The sequence below is a fragment of the Solea solea genome, chromosome 3, assembly GCF_958295425.1.
Source record: "Solea solea chromosome 3, fSolSol10.1, whole genome shotgun sequence".
NCBI lineage: Eukaryota > Metazoa > Chordata > Actinopteri > Pleuronectiformes > Soleidae > Solea > Solea solea.
Window position 1 is genome coordinate 17,596,940 of NC_081136.1, and position 19,597 is coordinate 17,616,536.

The 19,597-nt window shown below is 40.4% G+C and overlaps 2 protein-coding genes across 3 annotated transcripts in view; one reads left to right on the forward strand and one right to left on the reverse strand.

Annotated features, from left to right (window-relative positions):
* The window catches only part of LOC131457184 (pyruvate carboxylase, mitochondrial-like), a 329,828-nt gene that overhangs the window by 107,626 nt on the left and 202,605 nt on the right, over nucleotides 1–19,597 (reverse strand). The window lies entirely within an intron of this gene.
* The window catches only part of LOC131457185 (leucine-rich repeat and fibronectin type-III domain-containing protein 4-like), a 31,791-nt gene that overhangs the window by 3,412 nt on the left and 8,782 nt on the right, over nucleotides 1–19,597 (forward strand). For both annotated transcript variants that reach the window (XM_058626044.1, XM_058626045.1), the window contains exons 2-6: nucleotides 12,984–13,589; nucleotides 13,680–13,842; nucleotides 15,029–15,199; nucleotides 17,158–17,319; nucleotides 17,471–18,208. In XM_058626044.1, coding sequence (XP_058482027.1) covers nucleotides 13,010–13,589; nucleotides 13,680–13,842; nucleotides 15,029–15,199; nucleotides 17,158–17,319; nucleotides 17,471–18,208 — 1,814 coding nt within the window. In that variant the 5' untranslated portion in view covers nucleotides 12,984–13,009. The remainder of the gene's footprint in view (nucleotides 1–12,983; nucleotides 13,590–13,679; nucleotides 13,843–15,028; nucleotides 15,200–17,157; nucleotides 17,320–17,470; nucleotides 18,209–19,597) is intronic.

The following is a 19,597-nucleotide window of genomic DNA, read 5'->3' on the forward strand; positions in this document are numbered from 1 at the left end:
GGGAATAAGTATAATTACATGAAACAGACCGAAGCGGACACACGCCACGACAGTAGAGACAAACATGATAGTTGTGGGACATTTCACACATGTCTGATTTCACCAGGTTTCTGTCAAAAGCCTCTTTTCTACAGTGCTGCTCAAGTCAGACATGTTGTGTGCCTTTATTCTGTCTGTCTGTTTGAAAAATACAAACACAGAAGGGAGGAGGAATTATGATTCTGCCTTTAAGTAAGCCAGCAGCACCACCACAGACTAGAACGGTATAAAAGCTAAGCCCGGCATGGCAAACACACACACACACACACACACAAGAGTGGCATTATGCTGTTATGCTGGCTTTGTTTGATTCAGTCTAAACCTTTGACCATGATAGTGGATCTTGTAAACAGCAATATAGTGGGATTTGTGTATAAAGGGAACTAAGGAGGAGAAAAGGAAGATTTAAAACACCGAAACAGGGGGAGAGGTTCACGTCAAAAAAAGTGGCAGTTGAAAGATGAAGGGTGGAATACAGGAATGACAAATGGTGGAGGGAAAGAAGTGAAAGTGCTGGGCTGTTGAAGAAGACAGCGAGGATCAAAGGATGAGACATCAGTCCCTTGTCAACAGCTGAGGAATGATGATGGAGAGAGAGCGAGAGGTATGGGAGGGTAGCGTGATGAAGAGGAGAAACTGCAAGACTGAATAAGATAGGGAGGAACACTCAGGGGGATGGAGAGAGACTGAGTAATGAAGATGACATTAGAGAGGTGGATGATAAGAGGAAAAGGGGGAGTTAAGGGAATATCGGAATAAACAGGTCTAAAAAGAAAATCTATGCTAACCAGAGAGAGTACAAACTATGTTCCTCAGTTTCTCACAGTGTCAATACACTCCTCCCATCTCAAAACATTCATTAATGTCTTCCTTAAACCATGAACTATATATCCAGTGACTTTAATCAAATCTAGCATTTTACTTTTAGAATTATGATGCTCAGAGGCAGACACAAGAAAAGACAACAACATCATTGGATCAATGAATAAATCTTTGGTACATTTGAGGTAGTCTGGGGTGTGGATGTGGGGATGACATCGCAAAAGGGATGTAAAAATGAAGAAACAATGTTGACAATGATTAAAGAAGAGGACTATTTCACAGAATGACCAAGAGTCTCCCCCAAACCAGACATAAAAGCCAAAAAACCAACAGCAAAGTACAGAAGTAAAGAAATATAGAGGGATGAGAGGATGAGTAATTAAAGTGTTGACAGTCTGTTTAGACACAGCAGGCGCCTGATGAGCAGAACAAACTGTAACCACAGCAACCGCTGGAGACAGACGGAGGGATAGGAGATATAAGAGTGAAAAGTGAAACAGCATGAGTGAGGTCACCGGGGAGATTAGAGGAGAGTGTCACATGTGGGAAATGAGGGATGAAAAGGGTGTGGAGAGGAAAAAAGGAATGAGATGGGGAGATGAATAAGCGGAAGTTTAGTTTTTTTTTTCTAGAACATATATACATTAAAAAACAGTAAAAAATAACATATTGTAGTAAATTATTTTCGTAATCAATTAATCTGTCAATTACTTAACAGATTAATTAACCTAATTAATTGTTTGATCAATAAATTGTCAGGAAATGTGGACCTTTTTATTTACTATTAATTTAGTAATCGATTCACTGTTGCAGCCATACAAACAAAGGGGTTTCTATGAACACTAAAACTAATAAAACTGGTCCACTAACTGCTGACATTCTGTTGCCATTATTCCTCTGAGAAAAAACAGAGGAACCAAGCAAATTGCATTAGTTGACATGAGTGTGATAGATTAGATCAGATTAGATAACATTAGATTAGACTTTATTGATCCCACACTGGGTAAATCCACTTGTAACAACAGCAGCGGGGTTGGGAGCAGACAGTACTACATATATGATAATATACGATATTAAACCTTGACAGAGTAAGAGACTATGTCTTTTGTATCCAAAGCATCCACTTCACATCTACAAACTCAAGAGATTTCGTCTGTATTACAACAATCCTCAACAGATGCAAGAGGTTGTAGATGCTCAAGTGAATCATGGTGCGGAATAAAGCGTGGGTGCTGACTGTCAAAAGAAAACCCGGATTGTACTTAGTCTGTAACGCAGATAGTCTGTGTCTGACAGGGAGGCACACGGCGTTCCTGCCTGTATCAGCAATGTTTAGCATTAGAGTTTGAGACGCTGAGGAGGAAACTACTTCTCCCAGCGCTTTGCCGCTGCAGCAAAATGTTGTTTGGCCTTTATTAGTGTCTCACATTAGAAGAAGAAATGTGTTTGTGGTACGCTCCAATGCAGTTTGTGATTCATTAATGCTCAGAGAAAAGCCTTTGATGAAACGTGCTGGATAACAGGCCTCTACCAAGTCATTATTGAGTGTTTCGATCCACTCACCTCACACATCTGCTTCCCCCAGGATACTTGTACCACTCCCACCTCATATGCCTCACACGCTGCCTTTTTAAATGTTCACATACCTCTAGTTTGTGAACAGAAGGAAGGGAGTGAGTGAGAAGAAAGAGGTCAGAAAATGGAAGAAATCTTGGGTGAAAGAAGTTAACTTTGAATCTGTGAGTGAGTGTGCGTGTGTGTGTGTATAGTTTTAATCAATACATCCATCAGTGTGATTCAGCTGCCTGGTTGGTGGGTCATTGACCTAGTGTGCTGGATACAGTGTGCTGATTGGGTAATTGTTCTCTTACTCAGGATTTCCCTGTAGAAGGCTTGAACCCCTGCTGAATCATCAAACTGCCACTTACATGCGTGCGCACACACACACGCCAGTCTGGTTTCCATGATTTCAGAGGACATTACATTCCTTTCCTCAAGACTTCCTCTAAACTTAAGCACAAATACTACTGACCTAACCCTAACCTAACCATACGTGTCTTCACTTTAAAATGTAATCGTTTACATCATGGGGGCTTGCCTTTTGTCCCCATAAGGAAGACAAGACAATGTAATGTGACTGTGTAAACAGGGTTAGGTCTCTACCACGTGACTAATACCTGAAGCACACACAAACACACTAATGACTATTTGCTAAAAAAAAAAAAAAAAAAAGGCAATGTTGCAGGAATATTCGATAAGGAAAAATGAAAAGAAACAAACAGAGCAAGCAGATAAGGCTGTGGGGAGAGAAAACGTAATGAGGGAAAGAAATCTGTCTCATAGGTGAATACAAAAAGAGGACGACGAAGAAGAGAGAGAGCAGGAAAGGAGGGAGGAGGGAGGGAGAAAACTGCAAGCGCATGATGTTCAGAGAGAGACTGGCAGGTTAGTTATTTAGCAAAACTCATAATAGTGAGTGTCATGTCATGCAGAGGCAAATTTCTGGGTGTAAGCATACCTTTTTTTTTGCATCTCTGCAAGTTTGTGAGTTTTACAGTGACTGTGTGTGTGTGTGTGTTTGTTTGTGTACATGAGTATAAGAAACTGACATTTCTCTTAAATGGCTGCAAGTACCCAACCACCCCATCACATGTAATTCTATGAACTAGGTACATTAGATCAGAGGTCTCAAACATGCGGCTCCCCAATCAATTTCATTTGGCTCGCCACTTAATATCAGCTTATGATGAGTTATGAGTCCTTCTACAACTTCCTAGTCTACAGTTTATGTAAAAAAAATATCTTCAAAAAAATACCTATCATTTATAATAAGACCTACTAAAGTTTGACTTTTTTACACCTGTTCCCCCCCCCTCCTGACCAGCTCAGTGACCCTCAGGTCATTTGAGTTTGAGACCCCTGCATTAGATGCTCCATGTGTTGTGAATAGCGCCCAGTGTGCAGACACTGCTACAATCACTGCTACAATTACATTTAATTAAAATTGATGTGGAGTACAATAACAAAAATTGAGCACCATTCATTTTCCAGTGAGACGCATTACTTTCAAATCCGTATGGAGTCGTCAGCATTCATGGGTGATTACTCGCAGCTTGTCGTGTGTTCTGTGGCTCTGAGTAGACTTTGTTATTTTTAAGTAAATAAAGATTGCGACGCTAAAATCTAATGATTTAGTTGCAGTATGTATGTATGGAATGTACCATCCAGCATTTCAGGGATTCAGGATACCTCAGCCTCTGCTGCATTGATTTTTACATTTCTTTTAATGTGTCGTTTGGTCACCCAGGTTAATGGAGAAACTCCAAATCACTTTAACACAATACAAAGAATCAGCAACAGTAAATGAGCATGTTGTAAAAAGAAACACTCTCAGCTATTAATTTGGCTTTTATCACCGCCATCTTAAAACATGTTACTGTGCATTTTCAGACTATACAACTGCTATTGCCACCTGGAGTAAAGGGCACAGCACTGACCTGCCTCTCTGGTAGATTTTTTCTTTCGTCATAATATAGTTTTTTAGATCATCTAATATTGATAGATATCAAATCAATATGTCTGTAAGGCTAGGCAATATGGCTTAGAAATAATATCTGGATATTTTTAGGTGGGGGTATAAAACTGAGGAGGAGAGTGACACTACACTGTAAATACAGTATACAATATTATATATCTACGGTATTACATGCTTAAAATACATTATTTTGTATTTCTTATCTTTCATTTCAGATAATAGCTAGTTTATTTCTTTGGCTTTTTAATGTTAAATGCAGGATATGTACGTATCTTAGAAACAGTTATATAACAAATATGATGATTACCAATGTAACAGCCTTTAAAACCAGGAAAAGTAATCACAGAAACATTCTCACAATATGATGACATCCAAAATCTAAGAGCAGATCTTATACGTAATATCGATATAGTAACCACAGATAAAAATGGCTCCTCTCCAGGTAAAAAGGCATTCTGGTGTCACAATGAAATAGCTCTGCCACATCTGTCTTTCTGCTTGCAGCACTTTATGTGCATTTATGTCTTAAATCCATTTGTAGGACTCTTATACAGCAGATGTATAAAATGAAACTGCTGTCGTTGTTTACAGAACGACTTCCAGAATGCTGAGGCCCTAGTTTGCAGTCACTGACATTGATGCATTATGGACACAAACGGCTCCTTTGTGGAGCAAAAGAAAATACACAACAAAAAAAACCAAGGCAGTATAAATGTGGCCACACATGCTGATGCTCAGACAATGAATAAAAGTTGAAAATTCAAATGAGAGATTCATAACAGATCATGTGCACACTGCTTCCCCTCGCTGGCACCATGTGTGCCAATGAAGTGCCAAAGAAAATCACCGTCACCTCTGCTGTTTGCCAATTCAATTTACCTCCCAGAAAATTTAATCCCCCAAGCTGTGCAGTCATGTGGGCTATCCAGTGGGAGGAAACACAATTACAAAAGCAAGGAGTGGCTGCCACAGACATAACACAACAGGAAAACTTCTTTACAGCAGTTTGGTTATAGAATTGGTGAAAAGATCTCTACATATTTAGCTGAGTTAGATGGTTTTGTACAGCTTATTGAACTCATTTTAATATCAAGGAGAAATCTAACAGAGCCTTTATTTGGCTGCAATCAACAACAAGGTCACCTTTGATACAGATGTGCTGCAGAAAGGAAAAAAAAAAACTTAACACTTCTATGGTTTTAAGCGTTATAAAAATAGTGACATTTAAATGATTTAAGAATAATGGGGATGGCGTACCAGCGGTCACAAAACAGCCAAGTGGGGGCAGAGATGTGAAGAGTGACTTCTAGTACCAAAATTCAACTCCACTCATAATGCGGATAAGAGCAAAGGCCTACTTAATGCTATGGTTCGCTGCTTGAGATTTTCTTGTCGACCATTTCACAAGGCTTCACGGTTCACCAAATCACAGCCTCCAGTGAATCACAACAGTGGGTTAACTCCGTCTGTCTTTTTTTTTCTCTCTCAGAATATCAGGCACTTCTAGCAGTCTAGCAATTTTACGCTGAGGGAAAGTCGGGTCTCCAAAACAGCCATACTTCAAAAGAATCCCAGGTGACATTGCTTTGTAAACTTGTTATGGATTTTTCAAAGTTCAATTTAAAGGAAAAACAGCGGCTTTCTCAATTCATTAAAGGCTTGACTCCTTATCTTTGGGAAGTAGATGCAAACTTAAAAAAGTCAAACTTCAAAGCTTTTGAATTGTTTTCATTCCAAATTGTAAAATGGCTTTCTTTTTTTTTAGTTTTGCCACGTTAAATGATTAAAACCCTCTGATAAGGTGCTGTAGTCAAAAAAGCTATAACAATTTCACACCTTAAATTAGTTTTCTCCAAAAAAAGTCAGTTTTATAAACTCAAGGATAATGCTTGATTTGCAGACACTGCAGACCTTTAAGTAGGAGCAATGTGCATCAAACAACAACAAGGTCTTCATACCAGCTTGTAATTCCAGAACCCGTACAAACAAAATGATTTTTTGAAAAAAATAACAGAGCTGTTCCAGGAATTCATACAATTATTGAAATCTTCCAAATAGGAAGGATTCCAACAGGATTTAGTCAGAGACGGTCATGCATACCAATATACTGACACACAAACACTCAATTTCTGTTTCTCAGTTTGGTGGATTATTTCCAAGGAAGTGTATTATTTAGGAGGCCCATGAGAAGACTTTAGTTCCTTTATTTTAAAGAGAATATTATGCCACAGGGTTCTCTCTGTTTACCTTAGGGGGTTCTGAATTTACCTGCACAACAAAACAGATGAGTGTACAACTACACACCAACCACTGGCAGATTAGTATACTTCCTCCTGTGTCTGACAGCTTTTGATCTAAAAACAAAAATGTTGCACTTGATCACAGTTCTTAACATATCTAATCAACTCATGTCACTTGGTAATTGGCCAGTTCATCAGATTGTTCAAACATCACTATCTGTGTTAAACATTTCAATATCTTTGAGCTACAGAGCTTATACTTCAGCAGTGCTTAAACTGTGCTATAATGTTGTGTTTCCATCACGTCATCGGTTTCTGACCACTGAGTTTAATGCCTTAATCTTAAAATGTGACACCCTTGTGAAAGCCAACTCTTGGCTATAAAGTTTAAACGTCACACCACATGTTTCCAGTCAGTCCTTTGCAATGCAAGTATTATTCTCTTGACCATGAACCTTCTTTCTCTCAGCACCTTTACATGCATCCTTTAAACATGACCCTCTCCTCCTCTTCAACCATCATGGCAGTGATGCCTTACAAACTCATTTTGAACACAGCTCTGTCTCCCTAATCCAATAGTCTCTTTGTTCTCTCTCTGACATTGATGGATGGACATCTTTACCTGTTTATCTCCTTTACATATATCTAAACTCGGCCGCTTAACGACACACATTCATACACACCGACTCTTCATTGCTTCGGGTTTCCATCTTCCTTAAACTCCTACTCCTATTCTTCCTTCCTTCCTTCTTTTCCACTCTTCAGCTCCTTGCACTAGGAGGTTTTATGTCTCTCCAAGCTTACGCCCGTCCCTCCTCCATCTTGTGCAATCTACTCCCATTTTCTTCAGTTTCCCTCTCCTACTCAGTGGATTTCATGCCGTTAAGTCTGTCTTTGCATCCCTCATTTATTGTTTGTTTCAATAGCCAAAACTGTTATCCCACTTCTGGTGCTGTCTATATCTGCTGGATGACTGAAAAGGACAGAATCTGACGGGAATGACGGAGAAGGGATAGAATGAAAAGGATGAGTAGGCTTACAGTACACACGACTGCTGCACCAAGAGGCTATGTGGGCGTTCTTTTGTTCCTTGCCTTGAGAGAATGTGTGTGTGTGTGTGTGTGTGTTGGCCTCCCTATAATTATGTTTGTGTGGGAAGGCTGTTTTGGTATGCTAGTAGTTGTTTCTGTGTGCAAATGCTCACCTAATATTAAGGGACTAGATTACGAGTAAGAGTGCATGCTGGAAAGCCTTAGTACAGTTGAAAGAAATCCTGGGAGAGAGTGTGCGTGTATGGCTTGCCTCCATGTTTGATCCTGCATTTGTGCCAGCTAAGCTCCTGAGTATTTTCAGATCAAACAATGCTGCAAAGCTCAGGTTCAAGTCAGCAGTTCTGTATGTGCTGGTGCTTCATTGACACAATCGGTCCATTCAATTTATATCTTCAACCTTTTCCTATCAGATATTTTAACTCAATGTCGCTGTCAGTGACTTTGATTGAAGCCTTGTGGTGCACCGATTCACACTCCAATCAGATGTGCGGATTACTCAGCCTGTGATAAGTGGCTTTTCAGAACTAATACAAATCCCCTTGTTTATAAACACTGCAACACTCCCTAAGTCTATTCAAGTCAATTAAAGGCTAATGGATTTTGCACATGCCCGTGTAGATGCATACAAAAAAAAAAACTTACATACACATGCACAGAATTTGCAAAAAGTAACTATGTGAGTTATGTAAAAGTCAATCAATATATAGCACTTAACAATACCTGTAATGTAATCAAAGTGCTGGAAAGTAATAGAAACACAAAATATAAATATATTAAATATTGAAAATGTTCAATTAAGAACATTGGCCATGGCAAAGGAACGGCCACCCCGCTATTTGACGCCCAGTAGCCATTGACCAAAACAGGCAGATGTCAGCATTTCAAAGTAAAGAGGAACTTAAGCCATAAGTAAAATACTGTGGGCCTTCCACGTGGAATAACGATGAAAGACAGACACATTAACATTTTAAGTTATGCCTCAAGCGTCTTTTAATTGGAAGGGTTCAGGTCAGGTATAAACAAACAACCCAGAAACACTTTTAAATGCATTATTCTACAGCTATTTACTGCTTCATTTTAGATGAGGTGAGTGTCAGAAAAAGAAGCTGCACACTGTCTTAGCCACATAAACAGAAACATTTGAATTAAGATGAGTTTAGGTTTAGTCTGGCTCTGATCCTTACTCCAACACACCGTTTCTTGCACTCTGGAGAGTTGATGGTGCATGTAGGATAGTGGAAGTGGAAGGAAAAACTTCCCAAAATGGATGCAACAAAAAAGAAAAAAGCTCTTTAAGTTTCACCTCCTTTTTCTGATCGCCTTCTGTTCTAGTTTCAAGAATATGTTTGTGTGTGTATGAGGACAAATGCAAGTCCTCATGAGATTAGGTTTAGGTTATGGTTAGGATTAGTTGTTGTTGTTGTTGTTACCTCTTTAGAACATTTTCTAGCATAAACACTGACCATGTCAGTAGCATTAGTCCTCCATGGATAAATGAGGCAGAACCTCTTTTCTGTGGAACTGGTTAAGTTTAGCGCTAATATTTGAATTGTAGTTAAGGTAAGGGAAAGTCTTTGGAATGAATGGAAATGAAAACAAGAATTGCTGCGCAAACATGTTTTTATGTTGTGTGTGTGTGTGTGTGTTCTTGTCTATGTTTCCTTCCTGCAAATTCAGCAGCAAACACGTAAGGGATTTTTAAGTATGGAAAAATGAGCTAATAATTCACACAGAGGGACACACATGCACACACTTGACAATAATGAAAACCGCAAGCATGTACAAATTATTCACTTATTATTATATACCACTGTGCACTGCATGACCCTCTGCATTGTAGACACTAGGTGATGAAAGTGACCGCATACACACACACACATTCAGATACTGACATACACTGACCCCGTATGCTACAGTACAGTGTGTAAGATAAAACGTTATTGATCTGCAGCAATGAAATTCTACATTGCAGCAACAAAAGAAACAGCCTAAAGAGGCAGGTGAAGATAAGAAACAACTATGTGGGGTAAAACCTGAAGATTAAATAAAAATACCTTTACAGGCAGTGTCTGGGCATTGCTGCAATTCTATATATAAATATATACTGATTTACAGAAAAGGCTACTAAACTAAAAAGTATATCATATTATATACTGTTGCGGTAGAAACTAGTGGCTAAAGTTAATAATCAAGTTATTATGTGATTTTATATGTGTGTGGCATGTGCAAAACTATTTCATCGAAATTACTGCCAATTACTTACAATTCCATTAAGAGTGAATGTGCACACTCCAAACCATGGTTTACCCAATCAACGTTCTTATATGATTACCATCTTTACATCGGAGAGACAGAATACAACATGCAGGTGGATACAGTGGAGGCTGAGAGGTGTGCAAGTGGATGCATGTTAACGACTTGGCCGGGTGTTATCCCGGCCAAGTCAGATCGATCAGCAAGTGGACAGACTGGTTTCACCCAACTTGACTGTGTGTGTGTGTGTGTGTCAGAGAGCTTCCAAACTGCACTGTTCCAGTTGCAAATGAGATCTGCTCCCTAATAGAGAAAGAGCAAGAGATTAGGGGGAGAGGGAGATGTAGAGGTGGAAGTGGTAAGGCTTCGGGGACTTAGAGAATGATATTAGAAGTGAAGAAGAAGTAGGAGCGTAAAATGAAGCCATGGGAAAACCAAGAGTTGAAACAGATGGGGGAGGAAGGCTGAGTGAAAATGTAAGAAAAAGAGAGAGGAAAGGCAGCGAATAGCAAAGGATAAGTATTTGAGTGTGTGTGTGCATGCATGGTTTGTGACTAAAAGTAGGAGCAGTAAAGGCAAGGAGATACAGAGGGCACTAGATCCAGCAAGCCATAGAGAGACAAGACATAACGACAGAGGCAGAGGAGGCGGAGGAGGGGAAGAAAGGAGAGAAGGTGGTGAGGTAAAGCTGTGACTGATAACATTGTCTTACTCAGGTTGCCTCAAGGGCAGACATGACAGACAGAAAAAAAAATAAAGGAAAAAAGGGGGAATGAGATATAAAGAAAGGAAAAGCGGAAATTTACCGAGCTGCCAGAGGGGTAAAGGTTTATAAGATAGAAGGTGAGCGAGGATGGAAAGACGGGGAAAGAGGAAGGCTGAACACAAAACGCAGGATCACTGCAGTGAGGCACAGATGCGAGAGAATAGATGGCAAGGAAGCAAAGAACAATCCTTCATAGTAGAGACGGCGGAAGAAGAGTACAGCAATAAGAGCAGCACTGTGGGGGGAGGGAGAAGGTGTGAGGTACATGAGTGACACAAGGAGCAGGATGTGAACATCATGACAAAGAGAAAAGAGGAAAGAGAAGGTAAAAAAGAAGAAGAAACATCTGAGGTGGACTCTGGGAGTAAGTTATCCAGAGAGGAGTAGGAAAGACGACATCAAACATTAAAAGCGAGCGGTGAAACAAATATAAAGGTCAAATGAAGGAGTTGTGTGCAACAGGTGTGCATGCTTCAGCTAGAGAACGCTGTGTGAACATCAGCCAGTATTAGCAATGTTAAACAGGTAGAGCCAGGACTCATCCGCGCCCTGAGGACAACAGCCAATGTGACAACTTGAGGGGAACCAAACCAAAAAAAACACCTTTTTCATGGCATTACAGTTTTGCATTTTCACATTTTTAGTATGCATGCCTCCACAGGAACTCGACAACTGTCACTGCAGGTATTCATGACTCTAGACACAGATGACAAGCAAACTATTTACACTTACAGTTCGTCAGTAACAGGACCAGGTCACCCTTGGTCGAGCATCCCTCTGTGAGTGAAAGCAGCATTCTATCACTGTCCTTAACCCTCTTCGGTTTGTGTGCTGCCGCTACCATCAAATAATATTGGATTTGATGATTATTTGATGGTTGAAATCCTACATTGTGTCGCTTCAAGAAAGTAATGTTGCAAGTCACTAGAGCCTAAAGTTTGTTTTAGACATTTCTAATATGAGAGGGATACTGCATATTTTCATTCTTCTCTGTTCTCATAATGTGAACACATGAATTCCAAAAGAAAGGATTGTCCTTTCAACCACTTTAGGTGTAGCTGTTCAGTGTAGACTGAAGGGTTCAAAGACGGGGCACTAAGCTAAGATGGAGCTTACATTGTTGAAGTAGACCAAAAAAGTGGAGTGAAGAGGAGAATTAAAATGGGCTCTGGAAGCCCATGTGCTTTAATATAAACACTGCCTCAATGGTAAACCTTGGCTTGAGTTTCAAACAGAGCACGTAAATCTAGCACTTATGCTAAAGAATACTAAGCCACTAACCAGTGCCAATCTTCAAAGACAGCATGATTCAAGTTTATGTCTGGTTGTTTCTCAGAGTTTTAGCTTGCATACATTATATATCACTTCCTAATCACCATACTTATGCATCTATTTCACTTCACAAGTCTTCCCGACTGCTCCACATAAAAATACACCTGTCTTTCTCCAATGATAAAGTTTCTCATCCATCTCTTCTCTCCAGTTACCGCTGTTGTGACTGTTATCAACCCTCCTTGTCACTAAGTATCTAGGTTACAGTTGCTATGGCAACTATTATTCATGCCAATCAGTGGCAGTGACTCATCTCCATATCTGATCATCACCGTGGCTGTATTTAGGAATGTATGTGTCACAAAGCCTGTGTTTGCCGGGAGATTTTATTCATGCCTGAGATTACAATGGGACACTTGTGCTGCACACAACTAAGCCTACTCAGACCTACATTGCTTGATGCTAGTCTTGCCGTTGAATTGAGGCTGACGGGCTGGTGACCCAATTTGATTTCCTGACACATACAGTCTTAAGAGAGAGTCCTATGATATAACAGTCGTCTAATCTGCTCTTACAGGTTTCTAGATAACTGTTACTATGGGGACTGGCTGTTTTCACTCTTCTGGGATGTTGTTGCTAGGTGATGAGTTGTGGTGGTGAAGAGGCTGGGCCCTTGTGCTTGCAAGTGTATGTGTTATAGAGGAGCAGCAAGAAGAGAGCATGTGCTGCAAGGTCATCAAACATTGTTTCACTACGTATTTTTTATACTATGAAGCACTAAGTGGGCATTAGTGCAGAGCCGTACTCATTTCAGAGGAAAATGACTCCATACATTGAACAGTGCAGACTATTCCCACGTCGTCTAGTCAGAGTGAGTGGAAGACGGCAAATCAGACACAAAAATACACCAGACATCACTTACATCACAATGTCTGACCAAAGAACATGGCCAAAAACCCACTTTGCTATTTCATAATTTCTTCTTTTTCTCTCTCTTTCTCCAGGTCTGTGGAAAGTCAGGCGTTCTACCATGCCTGTCCCCCCACCCCTCAACCCCTGCAGACAAAAACACCTGCCCCACTCGCACAGCTACCGTGAACAAAGGGCAGAAGAGTCCACCATTTCCTCACTTTTCCCTCCATTCACCCTCTCTTTTCTCCCCCCTCTCCTCATCTCATCTTTGCCCTCTTCATCCCATCTAGTCCACTGCGCCTGCCCCAGGGCTACGAAAAGAACCCTCCTAGGCTCTGTCCCTTTCCCAGCTTTTCACTGGCTAACTCTAGTCACATGCTGCCTGCTGCCATCTCTAATTGGAGCAGGGGAGACGTGGGGCGTGGTCTCAGCCTGTCCCTTTCACTGCGTGTGTCGAAACCTTTCGGAGTCGCTGAGCACACTCTGTGCCGACAAGGGCCTCCTGTTTGTCCCCCCACACATTGACCGGCGCACTGTTGAGCTGCGACTGGCTGACAACTTTATCACAGAAGTAGGTGGGAATGACTTTGTCAACATGACAGGCTTGGTTGATTTGACTCTGTCAAGGAACACGATCCACTCGATTCGACCGATGACCTTTGCTGACTTGGAAAGTTTACGCTCCCTGCACTTAGATGGTGAGCTTCAGTATTTACATTCTTAGATAACTACAGTCCAAAATTGTAAAATGTCAAGCCAAACTAATATACAACGTTTTGGGCATCTAGGTAATCGCTTGACAAGCGTAGGACCCAGGGACCTCACAGGATTGGTTAATCTGCAACATTTGATCATCAACAACAACCAGCTGATTAAAGTCTCTGTCCAGGCTTTTGATGATTTCCTGCTTACACTGGAAGACCTTGACATGTCCTACAATAACCTCAGGAGGTAAGCTGTTGCCTCTGTTGTGATCAGCCACACCTTCATGAATCATGCTCTCATCTTAATCTGCTCTGCTTTATTAAATAGAAACTCATTTGAATACTCGTGGGTCCTCAGCTCACTGAGTAGTATTCCACTCATCGCTAACTGTGGCAATAGTGTGACTTAATAAGTCAGAACAAAGATACTCTCTATCAATGCTCTATTATCTTCATAGTGTCCCACTGCGTTGATGAATTTAGCTTTTAGCTGTCAGTTTTGATTAAGGTGTTTCATTTGTCTCTTCAATGGGAGCTATCTGGCTTGTCTGTAGTCTCCACCTGGCTATAAGAATGGTCCTAAGAGTTATAAATATGCATACATTTGAAACTGATGTCTCCCTTTGTTATGTGTCAGTTAACTCGTTAAAACGATCCTGCGTCACAAATCTTCTACTGTGTCATGATTAAGAAACCGATCAGGAACTCTTAAGAGACATAGTTGGGGCTCATTTGAGAGGCTAGCATTCATTCATTCATTGTTTACCACTAAATCCTCCACATGACAGTTTTGAGACCGCTAGAGCCAAACCCAGCTCACATAGGGCAAAAGACAGGGTAGACCCTGGACAGGTCGCAGTCCAACACAGGTCCAACACAGTGACACACACAACCATTCACTCTTACACCTACTTGGTGTGTTCAATTAATCTCTGTGGAGAAAACCTGGGTATTAAACAGATTACAACAATCTCTTATTTTCACCTCACATCACCTTTGAAATCAACATCATAATGTGTGGTAGTGAAAGTGAAAATTTGTCCAACAAATTCATTTCAAGAAGAAAAAAAAAACAGTATAGTGGACCAAATAAATACAGAACACAATAAATATTTGAAAGGTGTTGGTATTGTCAAAAAACTATTTTCTGAAGTTCTGAAGTTAATGTCTCCAAAGAAAAACCATTTGACTATGTGCTTAGAACACATCGACTTTGACCTAAGTGTGGCACACTTAGAGTACATTACAGTGTGGAAATAAACACAAAGGCAACTAAATGTCAGAGCAATAAATTTGTGTTCACTGCTGCCATTACCTTCAAGATTTATTCTCCAATTTCTCTTCTCCTAAAGAAGGTCATTCCCAAAGTTAGTTAAATCCATGAATCTCACACTGAAGTCATTTTTCTTTTCTTCGTTTTTCCGTTGCTACAGGGTACCATGGGAGTCCATCCAGAACATGGCCAGTCTACATACTCTGAACTTGGATCATAACCTGATAGACCACATAGCAGAAGGAGCCTTTGGAGAGCTGTATAAGCTTGCAAGACTGGATATGACCTCCAACAGGCTGCGGACTCTGCCTCCTGATTCCCTGTTTGCAAGGTAGCTCTTCAGTGTCTTCTATTCTGTATCTTTTTCTTTTAATTTTTTTGTAAGTGGCTAAGTAGAAATGTTCTTTGACAGATGACACTGTCACAGAGCCACACAAGTGGTTTATAACGGGAATGCTCTGGCACAGAATAGCACTGGTATACGGAGACTGTTCCATTTTTAGTCAATCCATTCACTATTTATTTGCTGTTAAATTATCCATGTGTACAGTATACTATGTATGCATCAATAAAGCTTAAGAGGCTTTTGTTCTCATCTGCTCACTGACTGGAAAATAAGAGACAACAGGTGGAGAAAGACATACAGTATTATATTGTTATTGTATTGCAAACAAATGCCGCAACACTGGTGTTCTAACTTTGGCAAGTGGGCATATGATCTACCCATGACAACGAAGCATTCACAGGGCCAACAAGCTTCAGTTTTATCTCTGATATTCAGTGAAGACCTTCCAAACTGTTTTGTTTGTTCTTGTTGTTTGTTTCTTTGTATAGTTAGAGCACTTCCAGTTCAGGATTTCTGCGATCTATGTTCAGTTGTGTTTGAGTTCAGTCAGTGGGACTACACAGTCAGAGCTCTGGTCAGGCTATTGATGGAGCTTTGTTTTATGTACATGAAAAGCGCTTAAACACTCAGACTCTAAGCCCAACAGAATCAATTAGCACTTGTAGCTGCAGAAGCTTTTGTTGCTCAGCTAAAGGCACACAGTACTGCATTTTACACATGTGAGGTTTTGCTAGAAAAGATATTTCATAAAAAGGTTTAACTGGCACTGCATGACAAAGCTTGCACAGCTGCAATCAACACAACCTGTTTGTCTGTTGACCAGAGTTCTCACTCAGTTACCTACAACAACACATTCAAACCCTGACCTCAAAACATTCAACTTTAAAGACAACCATGATTGCTTTTAAGTACGCCATTCATGACTGTAGATTACTAGTGCTTTCAATCTTGTTGTTTTATTACAGTTTCAGCTGAATATGCTGCAGAGCTCTTTACAGAAGATCACTTTGTTCTCTCACTCTGGTTAGATGCCCCTATAGAAGATTGCTATTTTATTGCACCCTATGCCAAATCACTGATCATTATAAAAAACTTGAATGACTATATCCAGCAAATGTATACTGCTGTGCAAAAGTCAAAAGTGGAAAAAATGCAGAAAATATGTGACCTGCCACGAGAAAACCAGCAACAAGTTGGCCCAGCACAAGTCGAGTAAGAAAAATCTGAGATGATATTTTTTTACAGAATATGCAAGTGGAAGTTTTGAAGAAGCCACTTAATGCTTCAAATCATAGTATTGTGGGTCTTAAAGCCATAAACTGTATTTGAATTAGGGCTGTTTGATCGCTGTAAACCGATTCCAAATTGCTTTTGTTGTTTTTTCGGATATGTTACTGCTACTGCTACTTCGAGAAGCTGTGTGAGTTCTCATTATAGAATGAAGATGGACAAGGAAAAACACATTGCAGAAGAACTAAATTGTGGCTGTTACAGTGCAAATCTTTGGAAGTACTTCTTAAAGAAGACAGATGCTTCTGGTTATGCCAACGGCGATCTCACTTCTGCTATGCTACAGAAGAAGAAGCCGCAACATGTAGCCGCAAACTTTTACCTTTGTGGCTTTTACCATGTTTACCATATGTTTACCATGTTTACCATAATATGGTAAACATGGTAAAAGACAAACAATAGCATGACCCTGACATGCAGTGAAACACTGATTAATGGTAAAACCTATTTCTCCTACTATGTTAACAAATATCTGCTGTATTATGTATTATTATGTATTATCTATTATGCCACGTTAATTTAAGAAATGCTTGAGCATTACATACATGTTGTATGAGTTAAACTCATTGACATTTTGCTGTTTGCTGCACTGCCATCTTTATTGACATTTGGAACTCAACCAATTGTTTTTTTTTAATTGTTGCTCTCTTTAGGTCCCAGACTGGTGCAATAAGTCCTACCCCCTACAATGCTGTGATAAGTCTAAATTTTGGGGGGAACCCACTGCACTGCAACTGTGAGTTGTTATGGCTACGGCGACTTATCCGTGGAGACGACATGGAGACATGTGCCACACCTGCTCACCTTGCAGGAAGGTAACAATGGATTATTTGTTTTGATGTTTAATGAATTTGATAAGTCATAACAGTTTGATCGATTGGGTAATGATTATGAACTATCCAACAAGTCTTCCAATAAAACCTTACTAGGAATATCATGTATCCTCCTTCAATCTCTGTCTCTCAGGTATTTCTGGTCAATTCCAGAGGAGGAATTTACATGTGAACCACCTCTCATCACCCGTCACACCCACAAGCTGTGGGTCTTGGAAGGACAGCGGGCCACGCTAAAGTGCCGTGCCATTGGGGATCCTGAGCCTGTTATACACTGGGTTTCACCAGATGACCGCATCATTGCAAACTCATCCCGGACCAGCTCCTTCAGTAATGGCACCTTGGATATCTTAGTAACTGTTGCCCGCGATGATGGAGCATACACGTGTATCTCAATAAATGCAGCAGGTGAAGCCACTGCTACTGTGGACCTTAAAATAATCCCCCTGCCTCACCGGGGAGGAGCGGGTGGAAACGCGGGGAATAACAACGTAAATACCATGAACCACAGAAATGTGACCAATGGGATTTTACGCACTGATCCTGGCTCCTCAGATATCAGCACAGGGAAAAACGGAGGGATTAACAATGGTGCTGGACGTGGAGGAGAGGCGGAACATGGAAGGCAAGGTGGAGGGGATGATGAAGAGGGTGACGCTGGCAGGGCCTCTGATGGAGAGCGAACTGATGGTAGAAGCATGGAGGATGAGGAAGAGGAGGACGAGGGGGAAGGGAAGATGGTTGGAGTACAAGGGGTTACGTCAACCTCAGCTCAGGTCCGATGGGATTTGGGACGTTTGTCTGCAACTTACGTTGTCTGGATGTATCAGATACAGTACAACTGCACTGCAGATGACACCCTCATCTACAGGTCAGTCAAACTCTATTTTCTACACATTAGTCGCCATCTAAATGTTGACAGCCATTCTGCATCAGAAATGTTGTCTTTACTATTGCAACAGCAACAGCTGTCAGTTTCAACCGCCATGTTTTCATGCAATAACAGTAGTGTGAATTACATTTACACAGACAAGTGGATTTCTCAAGGGATATATGAATATGGAGATCGAGGCACAAAGCCAGTCAATAATATATCCCATTCGGTGGATAGTCACGACATATGGAAAAGAAGTAGAATGTGAGGAACAAGTGGGCAGACCTTGAGGTATTGAATACCTGCCTCTGAATGCAAAGCATAATCCACAGCCACATGCAGTCGTACCGTAAAACGTAGAACATGCTAGTATTAATGGGCTGTTTGCTGAGGCAAAACAACTACTTGACGTGTCACTTTTAATTCAACAAAACAATAAAAACATGGCGAGCCATGTCATTTTGTATTTAAACTGAGTCCCGCTCACACGTCAGCATTGATGTTCATTCACCTCAGAGGCAGAAAAGGCTATCAAACATTCATAAAGCCCTGATTTGAGGTTAAGACCTGCAACATCCATCTTGTTATCACAAATTATGTATGAGACCTTGTATATTTAGGCGATATTTTTGTAAAAACACAAGGTGAGAAAGTGAACTGCATTCCTAAGAAAGCAAAGCTGCCAATCCTTGCTCAAAGTTTCTCTGCGTCAGTATGTATGATTCAATACAGCCCATTCAGAAACAAATGATATTCCGATATATACCTTCTGATCGTCATTCAGATCTGTGTTCATATAAACAGTCGATCATATCAGGACTTCCTGGTGGGGTGACGTCATTTCTGTTTTTCCGTGTTTACCGGCATTTTGGGTAAAGCGAAAGAAAACAAAAAAAAGAAGGTCTACTTGCAGTGTAAATCCAAATAAATTAGAACAAAAAAACTAAAAGTTCCCTTTTTACATAAAAATAATCACAAATGTCATGCTATGCCAGCACTGTGATTCTGGGATATCCTTCAAATGTAACTGCTTAAATATCAACAGGAACACCCCCGCACAAATGGGAAGTCTATTATATGAAGAAATAATAGTCTTTTCTTGCAAAATATTGCTATACGTCTTGGATTTCAGCTGCTTAACAATGCCACTGCACTGCACATGAATTGTGCCTGTGTGCATTTACTGCCTCTGTATTTACAATCACAGAATGACTAAATGTGTGTTTGCTTGTTGTGAAACAGTGAGAGTGAAATAGAATTCGACAAGGAGAGGATAAAGTTGGCAACATGGAGCTTTTTATGTTTTTGTTTGTTCTGTGTTTTATTAGACTTCATTATGCATTGATGCAGGGGTTGAGTGTGGCCTTGCTAAGATATAAAGCTGTA